At 36.3% G+C, this 25,344-nt stretch overlaps 1 protein-coding gene across 1 annotated transcript in view; it reads left to right on the top strand.

Annotated features, from left to right (window-relative positions):
• LOC113612272 (serine/threonine-protein kinase MRCK alpha-like) overlaps window positions 1-25,344 on the top strand; it is a 50,143-nt gene that overhangs the window by 24,368 nt on the left and 431 nt on the right. The window contains 7 exon segments of the mRNA XM_027092036.1: window positions 8,862-8,943; window positions 10,565-10,763; window positions 10,766-10,780; window positions 11,908-11,970; window positions 14,742-15,338; window positions 22,415-22,512; window positions 23,704-23,788. Of these exon segments, the coding sequence (XP_026947837.1) occupies window positions 8,862-8,943; window positions 10,565-10,763; window positions 10,766-10,780; window positions 11,908-11,970; window positions 14,742-15,338; window positions 22,415-22,512; window positions 23,704-23,788 (1,139 nt within the window).

Here is a 25,344-nt window from a genome sequence, read left to right on the forward strand (position 1 = left end):
TTTATTTATTTATAGTCAGAAGTTTATATTCTTATTGTGTGTGTGTGTGTGTGTATGTGTGTGTGTAGCAGAAAAGGAAATACAACCTTAAAACCAGATGCTGTTTATATTGAGATATAATTCATATATTATAAAATTCACCATTTAAAAATGGGCAACCCAGTGGTTTTTAGTGTATTCACAAGGTTGTAAAACCATCATCACAATCTAATTTTAGAACATTTTCATCACATGAAAAGGAAACCTTTATTAATTAGCAGTCACTCTGCATTTACCCCTGCCCCCAGCCCCAGCAACCATTAATCTGTTTCTGTCTCTATGGATTTGTCTATTCTGAATTTTTATATAAATGGAATCATACAACATGTGGAGTTTTGTAACTGGCTTCTTTCACTAAGCATAATGTTTCAAGACTCACCCATGTAGCATGTATCAATACTTCATTATTTTTCATGGCTGATGCCCTTTATCAGGTTGAGAAAACGGCCTTCTCTTCCTGGTTTTTTGAGTGTTTTTATCTGTAAGGGGTGTTGGATTTCGACAAATGTTTTTTGTGTGTCTATTGAGAAGATCACATGATTGTTTTCCCCTTAATTCTCATGATGCATTACATTAATTGATTCTTGTATATAGAACCAATCATACATTCCTGGGATAAATCCCACTTGGTCATGGTATCTAATCTTTTTTATAATATGTTGGATTGGGTTCAATAGAATTTTTGAAGATATTTGCATCTATATTAACAGGATATTGGTCTATAGTTTTGTTGCCTTGTGATATTTTTGCCTGGTTTTGGTATTAGGATAATACTGACCTCAGATTAAGTTGGAAAGTACTCTCTTCTCTTTTATTTTTGAAAGAGTTTGTGAAGGATTGGTATTAAATACGTTTGGTAGAATTCACTAGTGAAGTCATCTGGTCCTGAGGTTTTCTTTATGGGATATGTTTTGATTGCTAGTTCAATCTCTTTACTTGTTATAAGTCTATTGAGATTTTCTACATCTTCTTGAGTCAGCTTTAGTACCTTGTGTTTTTCTAGGAATGTTTCCATTTTCTTTAGATTATCTAATTTTGGGGGCATACACTTGTTGATAGTATTCCCTTACACTTCTTTTATTTTCTGAAAGGTCAGAAGTAATGTTCCCACTTTACTTCTGACTTTAGTAATTTGAGGTTTCTTTCATTTTTTTCTTGGTCAGTTTAGCTAAAAGTTTATCAATTTTAGGTGATCTTTTCAAAAAACTAACTTTTGGTTTTCTTGATTTTCTCTTGTTTTATTAATTCCACTCTAAACTTTATTATTTCCTTCCTTCTCCTTGTTCTGAGTTTAGTTTGCTCTTCTCTTCCTAGTTTCTCAAGATGGAAAGTTAGGTTATATATTGATTTGAGATTTTCATTCAGTTATCCTTTCTGACCCCTTTTCTCTCTCCTCTCATTCTGGGACTCCCGTTATATATATTTTAGTATTCTTCATGGTGTCCCAAGGGACTCTGAGGTTCTACTAATTTTTCTTCATTCTTTTTTCTTTCTTTTCTTCAGATTGGATAATGTTAATTGACCTATCTTCAAGTTCAGTGATTCTGCTTTCTGCCTGCTCAGTTCTGTTGTTGACCCCTTCTGGTGAATTCTTCATTTCAGTTATTGTACTCATCAACCTCTGAATTTCTGTTTGGTTCTTTTTTGTATTTTCTATTTCCTTATTTATATTTCCTACTTGGTGAGACATCATTCTCATAGTTTCATTTAGTTCTTTAGGCATGATTTCCTTTAGGTCTTCAAACATATTTAAAATAGCTGATTTAAATCTTTGTCTGGTAAATCCAACATCTGGGTTTCCTCAGAGATAGTTTTTATTGATTGCTTTTTTCCTGTGTATTGGTCATACTTTTATGCTTCCTTGCAAGTCATACAGTATCACTTTTTTTAAACTGGACATTTCAAGTAATACTATTGTCAGCTCTAGTTATCAAATTCTACTTCTTCTCCAGGATTTGTTATTGTTGTTTGTTGTAGTTGTTTGTTTGTTCAGTGAATTTTTCAAACTAATCAATAAAGTCTTTATTCTTAGTCATGTGTAGTTATTTGACGTCTCTACTTTATTAGCTTAGTAGTTAGCTAATGATTTTGCAGAGATTTCTTGAAACATCTGGAACCAGTGAATCTCCCACACTTTGCTGAAGAGCTCTGTGTGCAAGTGGGGTCACTTCTTCAACACTCAGCCAGGCCGTTGACAACATGTTATACTTGTGCAAAGCCTCAAGAATATTGGAAGAAATAATGTCAGAAAACCTCCCAAATTTGATGAAAAACATTTATCTATGCATCCAATGTCAGCCAGAGGTGAGAACTTATGTCCTTCTCTGGTCTTTCCTGAGCATATGCATAGCCCTAAGCATGTTCACAGTTCTATGCATGTGCATGATGCTCTAGATTCTTAGCAATATGTCAGAACTTTTCAAAACCCCTATGGATATCTCATTTTCTAACTTCTCCTTTTAAGAGTTTTGGTTAATCTATTATTTTGTCCAGCTGTTAAGCACTGCATAGGCAGCTATGCAGTTAAAATGCTTGCATGAAATAGTTTTTTATAAGTTCCCCTTGGGGAATAGACTTTTCCCTGGGAGACCTCTGAATCAAGCCTAATACTCCAGCTCCTTTCTCCTTCCTCCTTCTACTCTCCAGCTCCCTCAGGTGTCCAGTGGCTTCTAGGATGCACTGTGAATGCAGGCTGCCATTTTTCAAGGCTACTGAGGAGCTGGAAATGGAGCATGGGCCTAGGGCGAGTTAAACTACCACAAAGTTCAAACTTCTTACCAAGATTCGGCTTTTTTTTTTTTTTTAAATAAATCCTCCTCAGATTGCCACAAACCTTGGTTAATTTATAGAGTTCTAAAAAAGTTGTGTCTGATGAATTTTGCTAGTTTTCTCATTTCTTTTATGAAGGAGAGAATCTACAGAGATCCTTACTCTGTCATTGTTGCAAATGTCACTCCAGACACTCTTTAAGTGTTTAATAAAATTGAATCGATGAACTTATAGAAAGTGTATCCTTCGGGGAAATGCAATATGTTCTCTGCTCCCCCGATTCTTCTGCACCTTTTCGGCTCCTCTACACTTTTCTCTTAGTGTCTCTGAGCATCTGTCCTTGGCCTTCTTTTCTTCCTTCTCTGCACACTCCCTGGGTGGTCCTTTCACCTCCTGTGGCTCCAGGTAGTGAGACATTTATTCAGAGTATTCCCTTATACTTCTTTTCCAGGTGTAACCTGCACTGTGATGGCTGTGTGCTTGCTCAGCCTGAACTTTCTCCTTATCACAGATTCTGTGGGTCTCTACATTCATCTTGTCTTATTTTGTTTCCTTACTCACAAACTTTGTTTTATATTCTTCACCTCAGCTAATGTCATCTTTGTCAGAACTTTGGTATTACCTTGAATAACTGATACAGGAAACTAGATAATCTTGAAGGTGACTTTAGAAAGTTACTCTTTTTTTTTTTTTTGTGGTTCTCACTGCTGTGGCCTCTCCCGTTGCAGAGCACAGGCTCCGGACGCGCAGGCTCAGCGGCCGTGGCTCACGGGCCCAGCCGCTCCGCGGCATGTGGGATCTTCCCGGACCAGGGCATGAACCTGCGTCCCCTGCATCGGCAGGCGGACTCCCAACCACTGCGCCACCAGGGAAGCCCAGAAAGTTATTCTTGATGTAGATTTTCAATAAGTTGGTTTGTGAGTGTGTGTGTTTATGTGTGTTTATGTGTGTGTGTGTGTGTGTGTGTGTGTGTGTGTGTTTCATTTTGGGGACAGGGAAAATTAAAGTGGTGCTGGAGCCAAGAAGTCCAGCTTACAATTGTCCATCCTTCAGATCAAATGAGTGTCTGCGTTAAAGTGGTGGCTGCAGGAATTACAGAAGAAGAGACAGGTGCAGGAAATATTACTAAAGTGACCTCATGGGACGTGGTGAGTGGCAGAAAAAGGAAGATGAAGAAAAGAGTAGCAATACCAGATGGCACTGAGGTTTTAAGTCATCAGGACTGAAAAACTGAGGGTCACATTGACAGCTGTAGGGATATAGTGGAGAATGATAGCATTGGGGGAAAGAAATGAGTTTGTTCTAAGTGTTGGAGAAGCCAAAAATTATCAAGTGAGCTGAATCAAACAGACTTCTACTTTCAACCAAGATGGAGTAACAGGGGCCATATTTATATTTAACCTTCCCCGTGAAATAACAAAAGAACTGATTTAAGGTTCTGGATATCAGATAATGAAGGGAAATAACTGAGGTCAGCTCTATACTTGCCCCAGGTTACTGCCTTGTGAGAGTTTCCAGTATATCACACAGAAAGTGGAATCCCAGGCAGACCCGGGTGAACTCCCTGAATTGAAGAGATGAAGCTGAGAGTCCAGAGAGACCCAGTAGCCAGAGTACACAGGACAAAGTACAGAGCTAGAGAGGAGAGAGTGAGGGAGAGAGAGAGAGAGAGAGAGAGGGAGGGAGGGAGGGAGGGAGGGAGGGAGCGATTGAGAGCATGCACTAGCTCTGCATGAATCTACAGAGGATCTAGCTTGAGGATTCAGCAGATTACTGATCAGCACATGCATGTGAGGAAAACTACAAAATGTTAGCAAATCGAATCCAATATTATGTAAAAATTATATTGCATCTTGAGCAAGTGTAGTGTATCTCAGGAAAGTTGGTTTATATTGAAAAATCAATGTATTTTACCATATCAACAAATGAAAAAGATCATGTCAGTAGATACAGTAAACACATTTGACAAAATCATATATTCTTGATGAACACTTAGAAGGGAGCGTCTTCATCCTGATAAAGGGCATCTATGAAAATCCCACAGCTGACATCATAATTAGCGGCAAAAGACTCAATGCTTTCTCCCTAAGATCAGGAACAAGACAAAGATGTTCGGTCTCAACACACTTATTTAACACTGTATTGGAAATCCAGGCCAGGGAAGAAAAAGAAATAAAATACATCCGTGTTGGAAAGAAGGAAGCAAAATTATTCATAGACAAAATGAATATCTATGGAGAAAATTCAATGTAATCTACAAAGAAGCTATTAGAACTAATAAATGAATTTAGCAAGTTTGCAGGACGCTTGATCAATATATAAAATAAATTGCATTTCTTTATACTAGCAACAAATAATCAGAAATCAAAATTAAATAAGTAATGCCATTTGCCATAGCATCAAAATGTAGGGACTTCCCTGGTGGTCCAGTGGTAAAGAATCCGCCTTCCAATGCAGGGGACACGGGTTCGATCTCTGGTCAGGGAACTAAGATCCCACATGCCCTGGGGCGACTAAACCTGCGAGCCCCAACTATTGAGCTTGTGCACCTCAATGAGAGAGCCTGCACGCTGCAAACTACAGAGCCTATGTGCTCTGGAGCCCTTGCGCCACAACATGAGAGAAGCCCGCACACCACAACTAGAGAAGTCCAAGCACCACAACAAAGACACCGTGTGCTGTAACAAAAAGATCCCACATGCCTCAAGGACTATCCCATGTGCTGCAACTAAGACCTGATGCAGCCAAAAATAATTTAAAAATAAATAAGGAAAATAAATAAATATTAAAAAATACTTAGAAATAAATCTGACAAAAGATGTGCAAGACTTGTACACTGAAAACTATAAAATATTGATGAAAGAATTAACAAAGATCTAAATAAATAGAGAGAGAGACTGTGGTCATGCATTGCAGAACTCAGTATTTAAAAAATGTGATTGTTCTCAAAATTGATCGATAGTTTTAACATAGTCTTAATCAAAATCTCAGTAGGCTTCTTAATTCTTTTTGTAGAAATTGACAAGCTGATCCTAAAAGTCATAGGAAAATGCAAAAGAGTTAGAAGAGCCAAAACAACTTTGAAAAAAAACACAAACCTAGAAATATATATAACATTTCTAATATACATATAAAATATATTTACATATGTATTTTTAACATGCACATAAAATATACTTTCATATATAAAACATTTGTAACTATATTTCTGAATTTTCTGTTACTTTAATATATACAATATTTTCAACAAGTTGCAAAATCTAGCAACAAATGAAATTGGAATTTTAGATATCTATGTGTAAAATAATCAACTTTGATTTATACTTTATACTATATACAAAATTTAACTCAAAATAGACCATAGAACTAAATGTAAAACCTAAAACTATAAAGCACCTAGAAGTAAACATGGGAGAAAACTTTGCTGATCTTGGATAAGGCAAATAGTTCTTAGATACAACACAAAGCACAACAGGTAAAATTTAAAAATTGATAAATTGGACTTCATCAAAATTTGAAACTTCTGTTCCTTGAAATACATTGTCAAGAGAAGTAATAAAAGCTGCAGACTGGGGGCAAATCAAATATCTGACAAAGGACTTACATCTAGAACATATAAAAATTCTTAAAACAGTATTGGGTTGGCCAAAAGGTTCATTTGTTATTTTCTCTAAGATGGCTCTAGTAGCACTAAGATGTCTTTGACTTCATTTGAAACAATTTTGTTAGATTGTATGTGACAGCTGTCATATCGACGTGCATTAAAAAAAAAAAAAACTTATCAAAATTGGTGAATTTTTGTGTAGCCATTTTAATATTGAAGATGGAAGGAAAAAAACAACATTTTCGGCCTATTATGCTTTATTATTTCAAGAAAGGTAAAAACACAACTGAAATGTAAAAAAAGATTTGTGCAGTGTATGGAGCTGGTTCTGCGACTAATCAAACACGTCAAAAGTGGTTTGCGAAGTTTCGTGCTGGAGATTTCTTGCTCGATGATGCTCCACGGTCCGGTAGACCAGTTGAAGTTGATAGCAATCAAATAGAGATATTAACTGAGAACAATCAACGTTATAATTATGTGAGAGATAGCCGACATACTCAAAATATCTAAATCAAGTGTTGAAAATCATTTGCACAAGCTTGTTTATGTTAATGACTTTGATGTTTGGGTTCCACATAAGTTAAGTGAAAAAAACCTTCTTGACTATATTTCCGTGTGCAATTCTCTACTTAAACGTAATGAAAAAGTTCCATTTTTACAACAAATTGTGATGGGCAATGAAAAGTGGATACTGTAAAACAATGTGAATGGAAGAGATCGTGGGGCAAGCGAAATGAACCACCACCAAACCACACCAAAGGCCGGTCTTCATCCAAAGAAGGTAATGTTGTGTATATGGTGGGATTGGAAGGGAGTCCTCTGTTATGAGCTCCTTCGGAAAAACAAACGATTAATTCCAAGTGCTGCTCCCAATTAGACCAACTGAAAGCAGCACTCAATGAAAAGCGTCCAGAATAAGTCAAAAGAAAACGCATAATCTTCTATCAGGATAACGCAAGATGGCATGTTTCTTTGATGAGCAGGCAAAAACTGTTACAGCTTGGCTGGGAAGTTCTGATTCATCCTCTGTATTCATCACACATTGCACCTTCGGATTTCCATTTATTTCAGTCTTTACAAAATTCTCTTAATGGAAAAAAATTCAATTCCCTGGAAGACTGTAAAAGGCACCTGGAACAGTTCTTTGCTCAAAAAGATAAAATGTTTGGGGAAGATGGAATTATGGAGTTGCCTGAAAAATGGCAGAAGGTAGTGGAAAGAAAGGGTGAATACCTTGTACAATAAAGTTCTTGGTGAAAATGAAAAATGTGTCTTTTATTTTTATTTAAAAACCGAACGCACTTTTTGGCCACCCCAATAATAAGAAAATAGCCCAATTTTTAAAAAAAAATTAAAAAATGGGCAAGGGATTTAAAAAGATACTTCAATAGAGAAGATACATATGTCAAATAAGCACATAACAGATACTTACATGCTCAACACCATTAATTATTAGGTAAATTCAAATAAAATAGCCATGAGGTACCACTTCACATCATAAGAAAGATTAAAATTAAAAAGATCATTTCAAGTATTGGGAGGATGTGGAGGACCTAGATCTCTCATATATTGCTTTGTAAATCATATAATAAAAAGCTAAACACACACCTAATATATGATCTAGTCATTCTCCTCCTAGGTATTTCTACAAGAGAAAGCACAGCATGAACATTCATAGCAGCTTTATTTAAAATAGCCCCAAACTTGAAACAAACCGAATGCCCATCAACGGGTGAGCAGATATGTTGTGGCATATCCATACAATGAAATATTACTCAACAATAAATAGAAATGAAGTATTCATCCATGTGGCAACATGAATGCATCACAAAATTGTTATGCTGAGAAAAAGCCAGACAAAAAGACCACATATTGTATATTTCATTTCTATAAAATGTTAGAAAATGTAAACTTATCTAGAGTGATAGGAAGCAGATCAGTGCGGGAGGAGGGAGGAGTGCTAAGAATGGGGGGTAGGGGTTGCAAGCTGTACAAAGAAACTTTTGGGGGTGATGGACATGTTCATTATCTACAGTGTGGTGATGGTTTCACAGGTGTATACATAAATCAAAACTTACCTAATTGTTCACTTTAAAAACGTGCAGTTTATTATATGTCAAGTCTATCTTGGTAAGATTTAAAAAATATACAGATGAGCTGATCTGAGGGCACATGGCCCATATTCTAGGGACCATGGCTTTGGAGTCAGACAGGTGCTCCTTCCTAGTTCCCTGTGAACGGTGAATCAGGGACAGCCCAGAGTTAACTTGCGTTTTCTGATGATATGCGACAGGCAGGGTACTGCTGATACAATATTTTGAGCACTGTCAGTTACTGAAAAGAAGAATGTTAAAAATCAGGGAAATTAAAATTGAGGATTATGCTTATTTATTGTTTTACTCACTTTCAGGTGATTCTGCTCACTCCCAGTGTCTCGCTTTTCCTTCAGGGATGGAGCACTTTCTGTTAGTTCAGTCTGGCCCTCTGATTTTATTCCTGTAAGGAGAAAGGAAATGCCTCGTATGTTTAAGGTAAGTGTGCATACTGCCATTGGATCCCTTGTATGTTTTGTTTCATCCCTTTTTTGCCTGTTCCTAGGGGTCAGGGCTCCTTGAGTTACTGAAGGTACCTGGAGGTTGAGATTTTAGAAGTGCTGTGAGATAGTTTCTCTCCCTCTCCCACTTGCCGCAAGAAATCTAGCCCTTTATTCTTATTCAAAAATACTATAAATAGCTTTTTGTAGGTGTCACATCTTTCATTCTACAGTTAAATCTGAGACTTAAAATACAAATGTTCCTGAGGGTGTCCATTCATTCCACACTAAGGTAACAGGACAGATATAATTCATAACTGAAAACAGGGGAAGCTTACAAAGCAGAATGGTACTGGGGTGGGGGGTGTGAAAGAAGAGGGAAAAAACAGTAACAGAGGAAGAGAGACCATATACTTCTGGATCAGACATAGAGGAAGGTCGTTGATTCATGGACCTGCAGTAGCATGAATATGCAACTTCTAAAACTAGAGGTACTTGTAAAATAAGTCTCCTCTGAGGCAACATTTTGAAGTCATAATTCAGATTCAAACCAAGAGTACAAAATGGAAAAATTGGGGAAAGATGTTGTTTTGCAAACTCTAAAATATAGACACTCTGCTGTTTAAAATTCATGTAAAAAATAAAAGTGATTCTGGAATGGATTAAATAAAGTGACAGAGAAAGCAAAGGACTGTTATCCCCTCGAGACCCATGTGGTTACAGTCAACCTAGGAATCTTGGTTTAACAAAGGCCAGACAGGAGTATTCTTAGTTCCTTAGTGCAAAGATAGACATCTATTTAGACTGTACCCAACCACCAAGAGACTACAAAGACCTGGCCATTTGGAACTGACTTACAGTGGGAATTTATAAAGTCATTGCTGCCAACTTCATGCTCACAAAAGAAAGTTTTATATATAGAGTTCTGCTAGCTTAATCATATATCTTAAAATTTAAATCTGATTTGCCATTTACTAGTATAATGTAAGTTATAGGCAGGTAGCAACCAGGAAAACAAGTGTTTTTGAATATTTCTAACTTAACAACAAAAAACTCCTTAACATTCTGTAATATCACAATTGATTATGATGATTGCCATTGCAGAACATATTGCCGTTTCAGAGATAATCTAAAGATGCAAAGCTGTGTGTTAGAATTAAAGAAATAGAAAGTCTCAGAGTGGAGGTCCTGGCATCAGACTGCCTGCATTCTACCCTGCTGTGCTCCTGTCCTCTCACTGATAAAATGGAGAGAATAGCAATAACTACGCACTGAGGTTTCTGTGAGGATTTAATCAATTAACACATGTCAATTTCTTAGAGCAGTGTCTGGTACAGAGTCAGCATTCAATAAATGGTAGCTATTTTCATTTGATGAAGTACAAGATTTTAGGTAGTCAGAGAACACCGGTGGTTTTATGAAGATCAAAATAGACGTGATTCTGACACTTTGCTTTTGGCCTGCTTCTGATACTCACGTCATCTATTTTACTACCAGGAAGAGGGTAACTGTATTACAAGTGTCGTTTAACAATGGTGAGATTTATGAAAAATGCTAGACAGGCTGGCATAAAGAATGTTTGCTTTCTTATAACCTAGATATTCCTTAAATCATTCTAGGTCCCAGCTTCCCAGCTCTCAGCACCTAGTAATAGATATTTAATCCTAATCTTAGCAGATAGCGAGAATGAGAAGAGTGAGTGGGTGGGTGTGCTGAGTGAATTGCACAAAATATTGAGAAAAAGTAATTCCAGAGACCGCTCAGTCTATGTTCTGAAAGAGGCTTATGACAGCAAGCTACCCCTGATCAAAACCACCCAGACGCTGCAATCATAGGTATGGAGTTACGACATTTATCCCGCTACGTTCCTACACTTCACTACAGCCCCAATGTTGAAATCTGAAAACCTTAACTTTATCCACAATTCATTTGTCAGCAAAACCTGAGTGAATGAGGCTTACCTGGGGGTGGAGGGTTGTCTTTCCACTTCTATCCCACAGCTACTCACCAGATTCTCTGCAAAAATATATTTGATTATATGATGGCTCCCCAGGCCCTGCCTGAAAGGGTGTTTCTTTAATCTACCTTTCAAGTCTTTTCAATCTACCTTTTCAAGTCTGAAAAATTATGAGTTCCCAAACACATCTGGCCCCAAACACATAAGGGGTGTGACCCTGTGTGTAACTGTGAACTACCTACCTTAAGGGCAGAGACTGTCTTTCAAATCCCAATGCCCAATACTCAATAAATAAGTGAAAATCAAGTGAATCAATGAATGAATTGCTAAGATCAATACTGAAAGTTTTATCAATAGACAAGAATACTTGCATTTCTTAAACAGCATTTCTTCTGCATTAGATGCTGGTGACAATAGAGCCACTTAGCTATTTCCTCCTGGGGGTCACGGAACTAGCTACTAAACTTCATGTGTTAAATGCAGATAATTCCAGTTTTTCAGTTATGGAGAGGATTAAATGAGCTTATATATGTAAAGTCTGTGCTTTGTATTCAAAGCCTTCACTTAATGTGCTATCTTTGCACTTTTTTAGTTCTCACTATGTTGTAGACATACCTCCCCATGCTGTTTTAGCTCAGGCCAAGGTCACCAAATTATTTTATAAAATTTTTTCATTCATGAAACATCACTTATAGAAAATTTGACAGTTTATCATTACTTGAATATTATACTTTCTCCAAGTATTCATAAAGATTACTTTGCAAAATGATCTTTCTATTGAGAAAAGTAATGTTTTATTATGCTTATTTCTGTAATGTGAAAGAAAAATCATAGTGCCAATTATTTATTCTTATGTTTCTTTTCACTGTAGTATTGCTAAATATATATTTAATTTGACTTCGAAACTTTTTCAACATTGATAAACTTGTCCAGTTTATCTTATTAGCTTCACTTAATGTTTGCCCCCCAAAATACTTGATATTTTAATTTATGTGTCAAATATAGATCACAAAAGAATCGCTCTGGGAAGTGAAGAAGGGTTATTTGTTGTCCATGTTACCTTAGATGGTAAGGAGAGTGTTTACTGTTCTGGAATAACTTTAAACTCTAATAATAATAATTATCAGGTTGTTCTCTTCTTTTCTGTAAAAGAAATTTTCCACATCTGGTTCGATGTGCTTTCAAGTCAAATGATGACTTTTCTACTCTCAGAGATCCATAATCTTCCAGAGCCCAAATATCTTAAAAAAAAAAATTTATTGGAGTATAGTTGATTTACAATGTTGTGTTAGTTTCAGGTGTACGGCAAAGTGATTCAGTTATACATACACATGTATTCATTCTTTTTCAGATTCTTTACCCATATAGGTTATTACAGAAGATTGAGTAGAGCTCTCAGTAGATCCTTCTTGGTTATCTATTTTATATATAGTAGTGTGTCCAAATATCTTCACAAGTGATTTTATCTAATAAGTGCGCTGTAAGAACTTAGTTTACCATCTTCAAGTTGGTTCATGAAAGGAAACACTTCTGCTTGAATCCCCCTCCCCCACTAGTACATTGACACCACAAAGAGTAACAACATAAAGTGAATACTTCCCAGATAAGACCGCAGAGTTCTCTGTTTCTGTTTTTGTTTTGTTTGTTTTTGTTTGGATCTAATGGTTGTTTGAGGGAGAAATGGGGGAGTAGATGAAATGAAGAGGAGTCATTGTAATATAGATGTTCTCTTGAATGTCTTGCACTCTAATGATAAGTCAGTTAAAGGAGAACCTGCATTTGAAGGGCATTAGCTATTCTCCATTGAAGGCTTCCCATGCTGTGTGGGTGACTCAGTCCTGGTGAGGAGACCCATGAAAGGTCCACCAGGTGCCAGCATAAGAGCAGGGACTTGTCTCTTTTTGTTCAGCACTGTATCTTATGCACTTAAACAGTGCCTGGCACATAGTAGCCAATCAACAAATATTTGTGTAATAAAAGAATCAATTTAGTGCCAGAAAAAAAAGGATAGTTTTTTTCCTTAAAGAAGCAGTATATTGGGAATTCCCTGGTGGTCCAGTGGTTAGGACTCGGCACTTTCATTGCCGGGGCCCTGGGTTTGATCCCTGGTAGGATCTAGATCCTGCAAGCTGCTTGGCAAGGACAAAAAAAGAAAAAAGAAAAAGAAAAAGCAGTATATTTCCACTTGTCAGACATTGAGGGTGTTCGCCTTGCTGTCTGGAATCTCAGGACTGAGTTTAGTGCTTTATTATGCTAATTTTATGTTTAAGGTAATTATGTTATCTATGGAATAATTATTATTTTTTTTAACTTATATAATTTTTGATCTCTTATGCTCTTCCTATCCCTTTTTGGTCCTTCTCAAACCTACCCTTTGAGTTTATGTCTGTGATTTTATTAGAACCTGATTTAAATCCACTGGAGTAATAATTGGAAAGAATTTTAAAATAGGAAAACATTCTTCTGCACAGCAAAGAAAACCATCAACAAAAGGAAAAGGCAACCTACCGAATGGGAAAAAATATTTGCAAATCATAGCTGATAAGGGGTTAATATCCAAAATGTATAAAAACTCATAAAACTCAATAGCGAAAAAACTAAGCAATCTGATTAAAAGATGGACAGAGGATCTGAATAGATATTTTCCCAAAGAAGACATACAGATGGCCAACAGATACATGAAAGGTGCTCAAGATCACTAGGGGAATGCAAATCAAAGCCACAATAAGATATCACCTCATACCTGTTAGAATAGCTATTATTAAAAAGCCAAGAAATAATAAGTGTTGGTGAGGATGTGGAGAAAAGAGAACCCTTGTTTACTGTTGATGACAATGTATATTGTTGCAGCCATATGGAAAACAGTATTGAAGTTCCTCAGAAATTAAAAATAGAGCTACCATATGATCCAGCAATTCCACTTCTGGATAGTTATTCAAATAAAACAAAAATACTAACTTGAAAAGATATCGCACCTCCATGTTCCTTGCAGCGTTATTTGTAATAGTCAAGATATGGAAACAACCTAAGTGTCTACCAATGGATGAATGGATAAAGATGTGAGATATATATACATACTATATATATATATATATATATATATATATATATATATATATCATGGCTGAATATCATATTCAGCCATAAAAAAGACAGAAATCTTCCCATTTACAACATGAATGGACCTCAAGGTTGTTACTCTAAGTGAAAGAAGTCAGAGAAAGACAAATACCATATGATCTCACTTATATGTGGAATCTAAACAAACACGTTCATAGATGCAGAAAACAATCTGTGGTTGCCAGAGGTGGGGGTAATGGGCAAAATGGGTGAAGGGGTTTTAAATGTATAAACTTCCAATCATAAAATAAATAAGTCCTTGGTATGTCATGTACAGCAACATGATCATAGTTAATAATACTATATTGTGTATTTGAAAGTTGCTAAGAGAGTAGATCTTAAAAATTTTTATTACAAGAAAAAATTGTAATTATCTACAGTGTTGGATGTTAACTAGATTTATTGTGGTGACCATTTCTCAATACACACAAATATTGAGTCATTATGTTGTACACCTGAAACTAATATAATGTTATATGTCAAATATACCTCAATAAAGAAAATAAAAAAATAAGAAAACATTGCTATTTGAAGGTGACTTGCTGTTTTATTTGTAGAGAAATTACTCAAGTTAATGACACTAAGAAGATTTATCAGATCATTTTTATTGGGAAAAATGTCTTAATTGCTTATGAGTAAAATTTGGATAACAGTTGAAATAAGTAAACAGAAGTTATTTAGAATTTTAAAATGACTTACAAATATGCTTACTTGTGTAGAAATTATTCGCATTGGCTACATGAAGAAGATTCACCAGATTGAGCTTATCCCCCATGGCCAGATGGTTGCAGTGATCTCAGGACGAAGTCACCATGTGCAGCTGTTTCCCATGTCAGCTTTGGATGGACGAAAGACTGATATTCACAAGTTGGCAGAAACCAAAGGGTATGAGACCATGATTTCTGGAACAGTGTGCCAAGGGGCCCATACATGCCTTTGTGTGGCTAGGAAAAGCCAAATCTTCTGTTACGAGCTGTTTCAGAGCAAGAAAATTTCTCACAGAAAATTTAAAGAGCTCCAAATCCCAACCAATGTCCAGTGGATGGGCATCTTCAGCAAATAGCTCTGTGTAGGATTCCAATCAGTATTCCTGAGATACCCCTTGAGGAGAGAAGGAATTCCATACAGGATGCTGCACTCCCATGACCCTACACTGTCATTTATTGCACATCAACCAGTGGACACTCTCTGTGCAACTGAGATCTCTAGTACTGAGTATCTGTTATGTTTTAAGAGCGTTGGCATTTACACTGACAACAGGGGCCTCAGATCTAGGCCAGTTGAACTGATGTGGCCAGCAAATCCAAGTTATTGCCGTAAGGCTATCTTACAATTTATTTCCTTGTCTCTCTGTACCTTTCCAACCTTGTTATTACAATTCTATATCATATGACTAAATATTGTTAATGACGGTTTTATTTTTGAAAACTACATCACTGAAGAATTTTCCTAAGTTGTCTATGTCTTTTTAAGTAGAATAGCTCTAAAGTAGTTATATCTAAGTCATACATGTGAAATAACCTAGCCTTTAATTTATACTATATTCATAGGATAATTTACCTTGAATATATTCTTAATCCAGGTTGTTGCTTTTTGTAAGGTCCTAAGTAGATATCTTCATGGTCACTGGAAATCACATAAGCATTAATTAACCATAAGAAATATTTACTAAGTAGATTACATTTTGCCTTTTAGATTTAGCTTATGTAAAGTCTACATAGAATGTTCCTAAATAATTTTAGCCTATTTGATATTTCATTGATGCAGGCCATCATTTTATAAATTTAATACAGCATTCGTTATTCACTTAGAGAATAGTAATTGAGCACTTAATATGAACTTACTATGCTAAAAGTTAAGGGCACAATATTAAACATGGTGAAATAGTCTGTATCTTTATTGAGATTATAATCATGATATGAGATCAATAATTAAATTAAGCAAGTGCTGTGATAGGCGAATACAGTATTCTACAGGAGCATGTAGGAGGGACACAATCCAAACTGGTGAGTCTGGAAAGGCCAGCTAAAAAAACGAGAAGCGTTTTTTTCTTTCAGCACTTAAAAAATGTCATTCTATTTTCTTCTGGTATCCATTGTTTCCAGTGAGAAATCAACCATTTTTATTGTTGTTCCCTCTGTCTTTTCTATTTGGCAGACTTTAAGATTTTCTCATTATCTTTGGTTTTCAGCAATTTGACTGCGATGTGTTTACATGTGAGTTTCTTTGTATATATTCTGCTGAGGATTTTCAGGACTTTTTGGATCTGAAGATTGATATCTTTCATTAATTTTGGAAAATGTTTAGGCATTATATTTTCTAAAATTTTTTTAACCTATTTTCTGTTTTCTGGAGATCCAATTACATGTATATTAGACCTCTTGCCTTTGTTTCTACAAGTTGTTGAGTCTCTGTTTTTTAAAAATCTTTTTTTCCTTCTCTACTTCAGTTTAGATAATTTATATTGATTATATCTTCAGTTTCACTGATCTTTTACACCTGGTTTGTCCAGGGATTTTTAAGCATTTCAGGTATTATATTCCTCTGTTTTATAATTTCAAGTATTTTTTTTGAAATTTCCATTTCTTTGCTAGATTTCTCCTCTCTGCCAATTTGTTTATATTTTTTCACAAAGTCTTAAACTATTTATACAATTATTTATAATTATTCCAATATATGGCCTCTATGGGTCTGCTTCTACTGATTTTTTTTTTTTTTGATTAAAGCTGTTATTTTCCTGCTTTTTTACAGGTCTTATTATTTTTTTTTTATCTTTGCTGAACATTATGAATGCTATGATACAGTGACTCTGGGTTATATTATGTATTTCTCTAGAGAATGTTGTGTGTTTTGTTCTGACAAACAATTAACCTACTGATGAATTACTTTAGTTTTGCTGAGGCTTAGAATTAGACTTTGTTATGGTGGGCCTATTTTGTCTTTTCTTCTAGTCCTCATGCCCAAAGAATGGCCTTTCTGGGTCTCAACTGAATGCCTAGGGTTTTCACCAATGTCTCTCTACTCTGGTTCAGAAATCTAATGTCTTTCCAGCACTGCACTACCTATGAAATTTCTGTTCGTTCTCAATGCTCTGTGTGAGTCTTGTGGAATCTTGCTCTGTCTGTGTGCAGTTTTGGATTTGGCCAGGAAGTTCAAGGGAACAGCTGTGCAGATTTCTGGGACACCTTTCTTTGTGGCTCTTTCCTCTGTGTACTCTGTCTCGCAAATTCCAGACACATTAGAATCTGTTTCCTCTATCTGGCAAAACTTCAACTCTCTGCTTGGGTTCCATTTTCCTGCATAGCAGTTTTGGAAATTTCCCTTAGGCAGAGAAACAGGGGAATGTGGGACCCACCTTATATATTTATCTTGTTTTACGAATGGCAGTCCTGTGCTTCCTACTAACTAATGCCTAAAAACAGTTATTTCATATGACTTGTCCATTTTTATAAGTATTGATGGTGGGAGGGTAATTCCAATGGCAGATAACTCTGTCATAACTGGAAAAGGCCATTGATACCGCATTTTGTGAGGAACTATAATAAGTTCACTGTTTCAGGCATGGAATTCAAGATAAGAGTTCAAGAGATGGGACTGGAGAAGTTCTCATGAGCCAGATCACAGACGCACTGACATGGTTAGAGTTGCACTTCAGAAAAATCCCTAGGTTCTAGTGGTGAGGTAAACGATAAATGAGAGGTGAGACTGGAGCCCAAGAGACCAGCTAAGAGGTCATTGTAGAAATTGTGGATTAAAATTATGTATGGTAGAGACAGTTGGGATGGAGAGGAGACAAGTTGAGGGATATTGAGGAGATATAATTGAAAAAACTTTGCTTTACAAAGCTTTGATTAGAAGTGGAAGCTCAGGGACCAGAGAACCAGGATTTCCTAGTTGAGAAAATGAGTGATGCCACTGATATTACTGAGATAATAAAACACAAGGTGGGACAGATTCGGATGGACAGAAGAGGAAGGGATATGATAACTTAATATTTTTTCTTTTTTGTTGAGTTGTTGAAGTATTTGAAATAAAATCCCAAACATTATTTTCATTCCACTTCTACACACCTTAACATACATCTCTAAAAATATGGTCATTTTCTCATAAAACCACATTGCTATTATCACCTCTGAAGAAATTACCAATGATTCTTTTTTACCATCCAGTATTCCATATTCAAATATTGCTGATTATCATAAAGACATCTCTTTTGACAGTGTATTTCTTGGAATCAGAATCCAAAAATGGTCCACACATGGCATGTTATGGTTATCTCTTAAATATCTTTTAATCCTGAGTGGTTTTCCACACCATTGATTTGCTCTACTGTAGGATGTTCTACAATCTGGATCTGTCTGTTTCCTCGTGGTGCTTTCTAACTTCTTCCTCTACATCCTGAATTTCCTACAACTGAAAATGAGCATTAATGGCTTCTAATAAGAGTAATTTCTTACTAGTTTTGTATGTCACGCTGAACGCATCAGAGCACACAATGTCTGGCCATCCCATTTGTGGTAAACCAAAATCAATGACTAGTTTCTGGCATCATCAGCCTGGTTCCTTGGACACGCTGAGTTTGTACTTCCAGTGCGAGAGTAAACAGAGTGAGAGAGAATAGGACATAGGCCAGAGGACCAAGAAACATAAATATTAGAGAGATGGTCAGAGAGCAAGAAGCCCACAAAGGAAACTGAGAGGGAGAATTGTAGGAAGTAAGTATTGCTGAGCTTTCAAGTAAGACAAAGACTGAAACGTGTCTGTTGGTTTTAGGAATAATGGATGGTTAATGGCTTGTAGTGAGAGCAGTTTTAATGGATGGGTTAAGACACAAGTCAGATTGCCATGGACTGGGTGTCAGTAGGGCTGGGAAGTGGAGGATGTGAAATGTAAATGACACTTTCAAGAGTTGACCACAGGAAAAAGGGAAGAGATGGCACAACATGAGTGTAGGAAGTGTTGTTAATTATATTGCTGTTGCTTTAATGGGGAGACATATTCATGTTGAGGTGAGTATTCAGGAGCCATAAGATGTTGTTATTAATAAAGTGGAAAGTTCCAAAAATGTTACTGGCTGGAAGTTCTTTCTGCTTTGCTCATTAATTTCACTCCCCAGATATACTTTTTTAATCTTACACTATATTCTTTTTGGGAGTTGACCTGGTTTAGGAACCACAGATTTTGAAATGTTATGAAATTTCTTAATAAAGCTGCTGTTAGATGTAGGTGTTAGAAAGATTGTTGTCAGACTTTACATACGTGTTGTACTATATAATTTGACCCATGCACATCATTTATGTGCCATTTTAATTTATGTTAACCCTGTGTATCAAAAAAAAGATTTTGAGGCAGCTATTATATGATAATTATAATATTATTATGGAATTCTCTTTGGATTCCACTCTGAAGGTATTTTTTATAATGTATTTGGGCTTAGCAGATATAATTAATCATGAATAACATATGATTCCATTTATTTATTTAACATCTTTATTGGAGTAAAATTGCTTTACAATGATGTGTTAGTTTCTGCTTTATAACAAAGTGAATCAACTTTACATATACATATATCCCCATATCTCCTCTCTCTTGCGTCTCCCTTCCACCCTCCCTATCCCACCCCTTTAGGAGGTCACAAAGCACTGAGCTGATCTCCGTGTGCTATGTGGCTGCTTCCCACTAGCTATCTATTTTACATTTGGTAGTATATATATTTCCAGGCCACTCTCACTTCGTCCCAGCTTATCCTTCCCCCTCCCTGTGTCCTCGAGTCCAGTCTCTACCTCTGCGTCTTTATTCCTGTCCTGCCCCTAGGTTCTTCAGAACCATTTTTTTACTTTTTTAGATTCCATATGACAGATCTAAGTCTATCCACCTCACTACAAATAACTCAATTTCGTTCCTTTTTATGGCTGAGTAATATTTCATTGTACATATGTGACACATCTTCTTTATCCATTCATCTGTCATTGGACACTTGGGTTGCTTCCATGTCCTGGCCATTGTAAATAGAGCTGCAATGAACATTGTGGTACATGATTTTTTGAATTATGGTTTTCTCGGGGTATATGCCCAGTAGTGGGATTGCTGGGCGGTAAGGTAGTTCTAGATTTAGTTTCTTAAGGAACCTCCATACTGTTCTCCATAGTGGCTGTATCAATTTACATTTCCATGAACAGTGCAACAGGGCTGTCTTTTCTCCACACCCTCTCTAGCATTTATTGTTTGTAGATTTATTGATGATGGCCATTCTGACTGGTGTGAGGTGGATACCTCACTGAGGTTTTGATTTGCATTTCTCTAATGATTAGTGATGTTGAGTATCCTTTCATGTGTTTGTTGGCAATTTGTACATATTCTTTGGAGAAATGCCTATTTAGGGCTTCTGCCCATTTTTGGATTGGGCTGTTTTTTTCTTTTCTTTTTTTTTTGATATTGAGCTGCATGGGCTGCTTATAAATTTTGGAGATTAATCTTTTGTAAGTTGCTTCATTTGTAAATATTTTCTCCCATTCTGAGTGTTGTCTTTTAGTCTTGTTTATGTTTTCCTTTGCTGTGCAAAAGCTTTTAAGTTTCATTAGGTCCCATTTGTTTATTTTTGTCTTTATTTCCATGTCTCTAGTAGGTGGGTAAAAAAGGATCTTGCTGTGATTTATGCCATAGAGTGTTCTGCCTATGTTTTCCTCTAAGAGTTTTATAGTGTCTGGCCTTACATTTAGGTCCTTTAATCCATTTTGAGTTTATTTTTGTGTATGATGTTAGGGAGTGTTCTAAATTCATTGTTTTACATGTAGCTGTCCAGTTTTCCCATCACCACTTATTGAAGAGACCATCTTTTCTCCATTGTATATTCTTGACTCCTTTATCAAAAATAAGGCGACCAGAGCTTCCCTGGTGGCACAGTCGTTGTGGGTCCGCCTGCCAATGCAGGGGACATGGGTTCATGCCCCAGTCCGGGAGGATCCCACATGCTGCAGAGCGGCTGGCCCGTGAACCATGGCTGCTGAGCCTGCGTGTCCAGAGCCTGTGCTCTGCAATGGGAGAGGCCACATCAGGGAGAGGCCACATCAGTGTGAGGCCCGTGTAACCCCCACCCCCACAAAAAAAAAAATAAGGTGCCCATATGTGCGTGGGTTTATCTCTGGGCTTTCTATCCTGTTCCATTGATCTATCTTTCTGATTTTGTGCCGGTATCATATTGTCCTGATTACTGTAGCCTTGTAGTATAGTCTGAAGTCAGGGAGCCTGATTCCTCCAGCTCTGTTTTTCTTTCTCAAGATTGCTTTGGCTATTCGGGGTCTTTTGTGTTTCCATACAAATTGTGAATTTTTTTGTTCTAGTTCTGTGAAAAATGCCAGTGGTAGTTTGGTAGGGATTGCATTGAATCTGTAGATTGCTTTGGGTAGTATTGTTATTTTCACAATGTTGATTCTTCCAATCTAAGAACATGGTAATTCTCTCCATCTGTTTGTATCATTTTTAATTTCTTTCATCAGTGTCTTATAGTTTTCTGCATACAGGTCTTTTGTCTCCTTAGGTAGGTTTATTCCTAGGTATTTTGTTCTTTTTGTTGCAATGGTAAATGGGAGTGTTTCATTAATTTCTTTTTCAGATTTTTCATCATTAGTGTATAGGAATGCAAGAGATTTCTGTGCATTAATTTTGTATCCTGCTACTTTACCAAATTCATTGATTAGCTCTAGTAGTTTTCTGGTAGCATCTTTAAGATTCTCTATGTATATTATCATGACATCTGCAAACAGGGACAGCTTTACTTCTTCTTTTCTGATTTGGATTCCTTTTATTTCTTTTTCTTCTCTGATTGCTGTGGCTAAAACTTCCAAACTATGTTGAATAATTGTGGTGAGAGTGGACAACCTTGTTTTGTTCCTGATCTTAGAGGAAATTGATTCCTTTCATGTAACATTTTTGAAATGACAAAATTTTTGAAATGGAGTACAGAATATACTGATTCCCAGGGATTAAAGAAGGAGGGGAGGATGGAATGAAGGTGAGTGAGATTATAAAAAGGCACAATGAGGGATCCTTGGAGTTATTTTGTATCTTGACTTTGGCTGTAGACACCTGAACCTACACGATGATATAATTGTATATACCTTCACACACACAAACAGACACACACAGACATCCACACACATGAGTGCTAGTAAAACTGGGAAAATCTGCTTGAGATGGATAGGTCATCTCTATCTATGTCAGTATGCTAGATTTGCAAAATGTTACATTGGGGAAAACTGAGCAGAGCATGCAAGAGGTCTTTCTGTGTTATTCTTACAACTGCATGTGAATCTATAATTATCCTAATAAAAATTCCAATTAAAAAATGAATCATGAAGTCCATGCTTGCTGTCACCTGCTCCACTTTTCCCAGGTTACAATGCCCCGTATCTCTCAGTGTACAGTGAAAATGCAGTGGATATCATTGATGTGAACCCCATGGAATGGATCCAAACCATCCCCCTCAAGAAGGTGATTTGACATTGAGATCATGTGACTGATGAATTACTGACTGAAAATGGAAACTCAATTGTGCCTTTGCTGTACTTACTAATGTGCACTTGGTGATTTGAAGGCTTAGCTAAGAGTGAAAATAACCACCAAAACCTAAATTGGTTAATTTTTTTTACTAGTACAAGAGCTATTTTGTGATATTTAGTTGCGCTATATAAGGTAGGATTGTCATGAAATAAATAAATGTACTGTTTATTTATATAGATAATATAATATGAATATTTATAGCATACATTATAGATGTTACTTCCCACATTCAGTTTAGTTACTTGTGTTTATTACTAATTTTCACTTAGTATAATTTTGCACACTGTGAAGGAAAATTTTACTGGCAAAAAAAAAAGAAAAGAAAAGTATATAGCCAAAGCTGTGTTTTAGGATTCTCAATTAGATTCTCACAGATTCATAATAAAATAAAAATGATGTATCTTTACTACAAATAATCTAAAATTTACATAAAATTTATAAGTAAAAACCTCTATTTTGTTAAAAGACCACAGAAGATTTAAGAATGATTAAATTCTGGCATATGTGGAGTATACATAGCAGGAGCCATCAAAAAGGAGTTTATACAGGAAAGGATGAATTATTGTAATGAATTACAATTGTAATTACAATTGTAATTCATTACAATTACAATTGTAATGAATTACAATTATATGTGAGATTTTGCCTCACTTTAAACACTATAAGCAATGGGAAAAGCTTTTGTAAGGACGGTCCCACTACATAAAATATTAAAATACACTTTTCCAGCGTTCTAAACGTGAACAAGTCACATTTACTGTTTGATAAAATGAATTCACAAGGCAGATGAATCTTCTCAGGATAATTTTTCAGTTACTAATAACGTTTTAAAAGTTAATATAAAAATGAAATATATTGCTATTTAAGTTAGTGTTCAGATTTCTTTAATCTATGATATTCATGTTTCTGAAATTTTATCAATATGAGTTTGTAACACCATTTATTTTCTTTAATTGATGTTTTTGGGGTCTTTTTTTTGAGACTACATTATTCTGAGGGGGGAGTTTAAGTAGAATATATTTATTCTTAATTCTTTATACGTAAGAAAATAGTCTTATAACTTAATTTTAAAAAACTATTCATTGAAATGGTAATCTTGTTTTTTTTTTTTTATTATTTTAGGGTCAACGCTTGAATAGTGAAGGATTCCTAAATATTTTGCTTTTGGAGACAATTAGATTAATATATTTCAAAAATAAGAAGACAAGTAAGAAATGACTTCTTCTTAGTAGAGGTACTTCTAAGAGATCATGTCTCTAACTGACTGTCCAAGGTCACAGAGCTAGTGAGGGTCTGACATGGACACCTGTGCCCTTTACACACAGTCCTGGGATGCTCTCCTGGCAAAGTGGTTCTCCTTCATCCTCGCATAGCAGTAGAGATAAAAGCATTTACTTGTGGCACACTCCAGCTATTTTTAAGCAGGACTGATGGTTGGACATAAGCACCTGGAAACACTAATCTACCATTTGAATGCTCACTGTGAAAATTCATTCACTTCCCAGCAGGCTGTGCGTCCAGATGTGCTCCAAGCTGCAGTGCACATGGGGGAAGCAGATGCGGCCCACCCCACCGCCCTGCTCCAACTTCTCCCGCTTACATTTTAGACTCTAGCAGATTTGGAATGTGAGAAAAGCCACAGGGATTCATTTATCTTTCTTTCTTATTTTATTCATAGCATGGAATACTTAATGTAGCAGAGAATTAGTTTGCTAGGGCTGCTAAAAAGTACCACAGGGCTGGACAGCTTAAACCACAGAAATGTATTGTCTCACAGTCCTAGAGGCCAGAAGTCTGAGATCAGGATGTCAGCAGGGTTGGTTCCTTTGGAGGGCTGTGAGAGAAATCCTTTTCCCTGACTCTCTCCTAACTTCTGGTGACTTGCTGGCAATCTGTGTGTTCCTTGGCTTTTACATACATCACCCCTGATGTCGGCTTTCATCTTCATGTGGCATATTCACTGTGCATGTCTGTGTATGAATTTCCTCTTTTTATAAGGACACAATCAGATTAGCCCCCCACCCCAATGATTTCATCTTAACTTGATCATCTGCGAAGATCTTAATTCCAAATAAGTTCACATTCACATGCTCTGGGGGGGTTAGTATGACATGTTTTTGGGGGACACAATTTAACCTATAAGAAGCTCTCTTATTTTCTTTTTGTAGTCTAATACAGTTTTGAGTGTTTCTGGGTGACATTTTGTTGACTTCTAGATATTAAGAACTTAAACAGAGTAAGTCTTGAGTCTAAAGAAGGTGCATCTTTCCCCAAGATCAGAAGAGGCAGCAAGTAGAGAATGACTCTTACCTCCAGGAGAGAAGAAGAGAATGACTCTTACCTCAGCACCTCTTCCTCCAGCAGTGGACCTCAGAAATGCTTTGCTCAGTTACAATTATTGTAATTGTTTTCATTTACAGAATGACTGGCCCTTTATGCTTGCCCCTGAAGCATAACAGACAGTTTTGATACCCTTTAGCCACAAAAACCTGATAGGAGAAAAACATAGCATAGAAATGTGAGGGCAAATCAAAGTGGAAAGACACCAACATGATTGCCCTCTCCTTCCAGTGAAATGATGTCATTTTATAGATAAGAGTCGCAATAAATTCATTTTTAAGTGTTGCTTACATTGAACATTAAATTCTGTTCATTAATACTCTGTTTTAATTCTTGAGAAATTTGCATATTCATCCATTTTTAACTTTAAAAAATCAGAGCAGGGGGCTTCCCTGGTGGCGCAGTGGTTGAGAGTCCGCCTGC

This window comes from Aethalodelphis obliquidens, unplaced genomic scaffold (assembly GCF_003676395.1).
Source record: "Aethalodelphis obliquidens isolate GAN/ISIS:26980383/991018 unplaced genomic scaffold, ASM367639v1 scaffold74, whole genome shotgun sequence".
NCBI classification, from domain to species: Eukaryota; Metazoa; Chordata; class Mammalia; order Artiodactyla; family Delphinidae; genus Aethalodelphis; species Aethalodelphis obliquidens.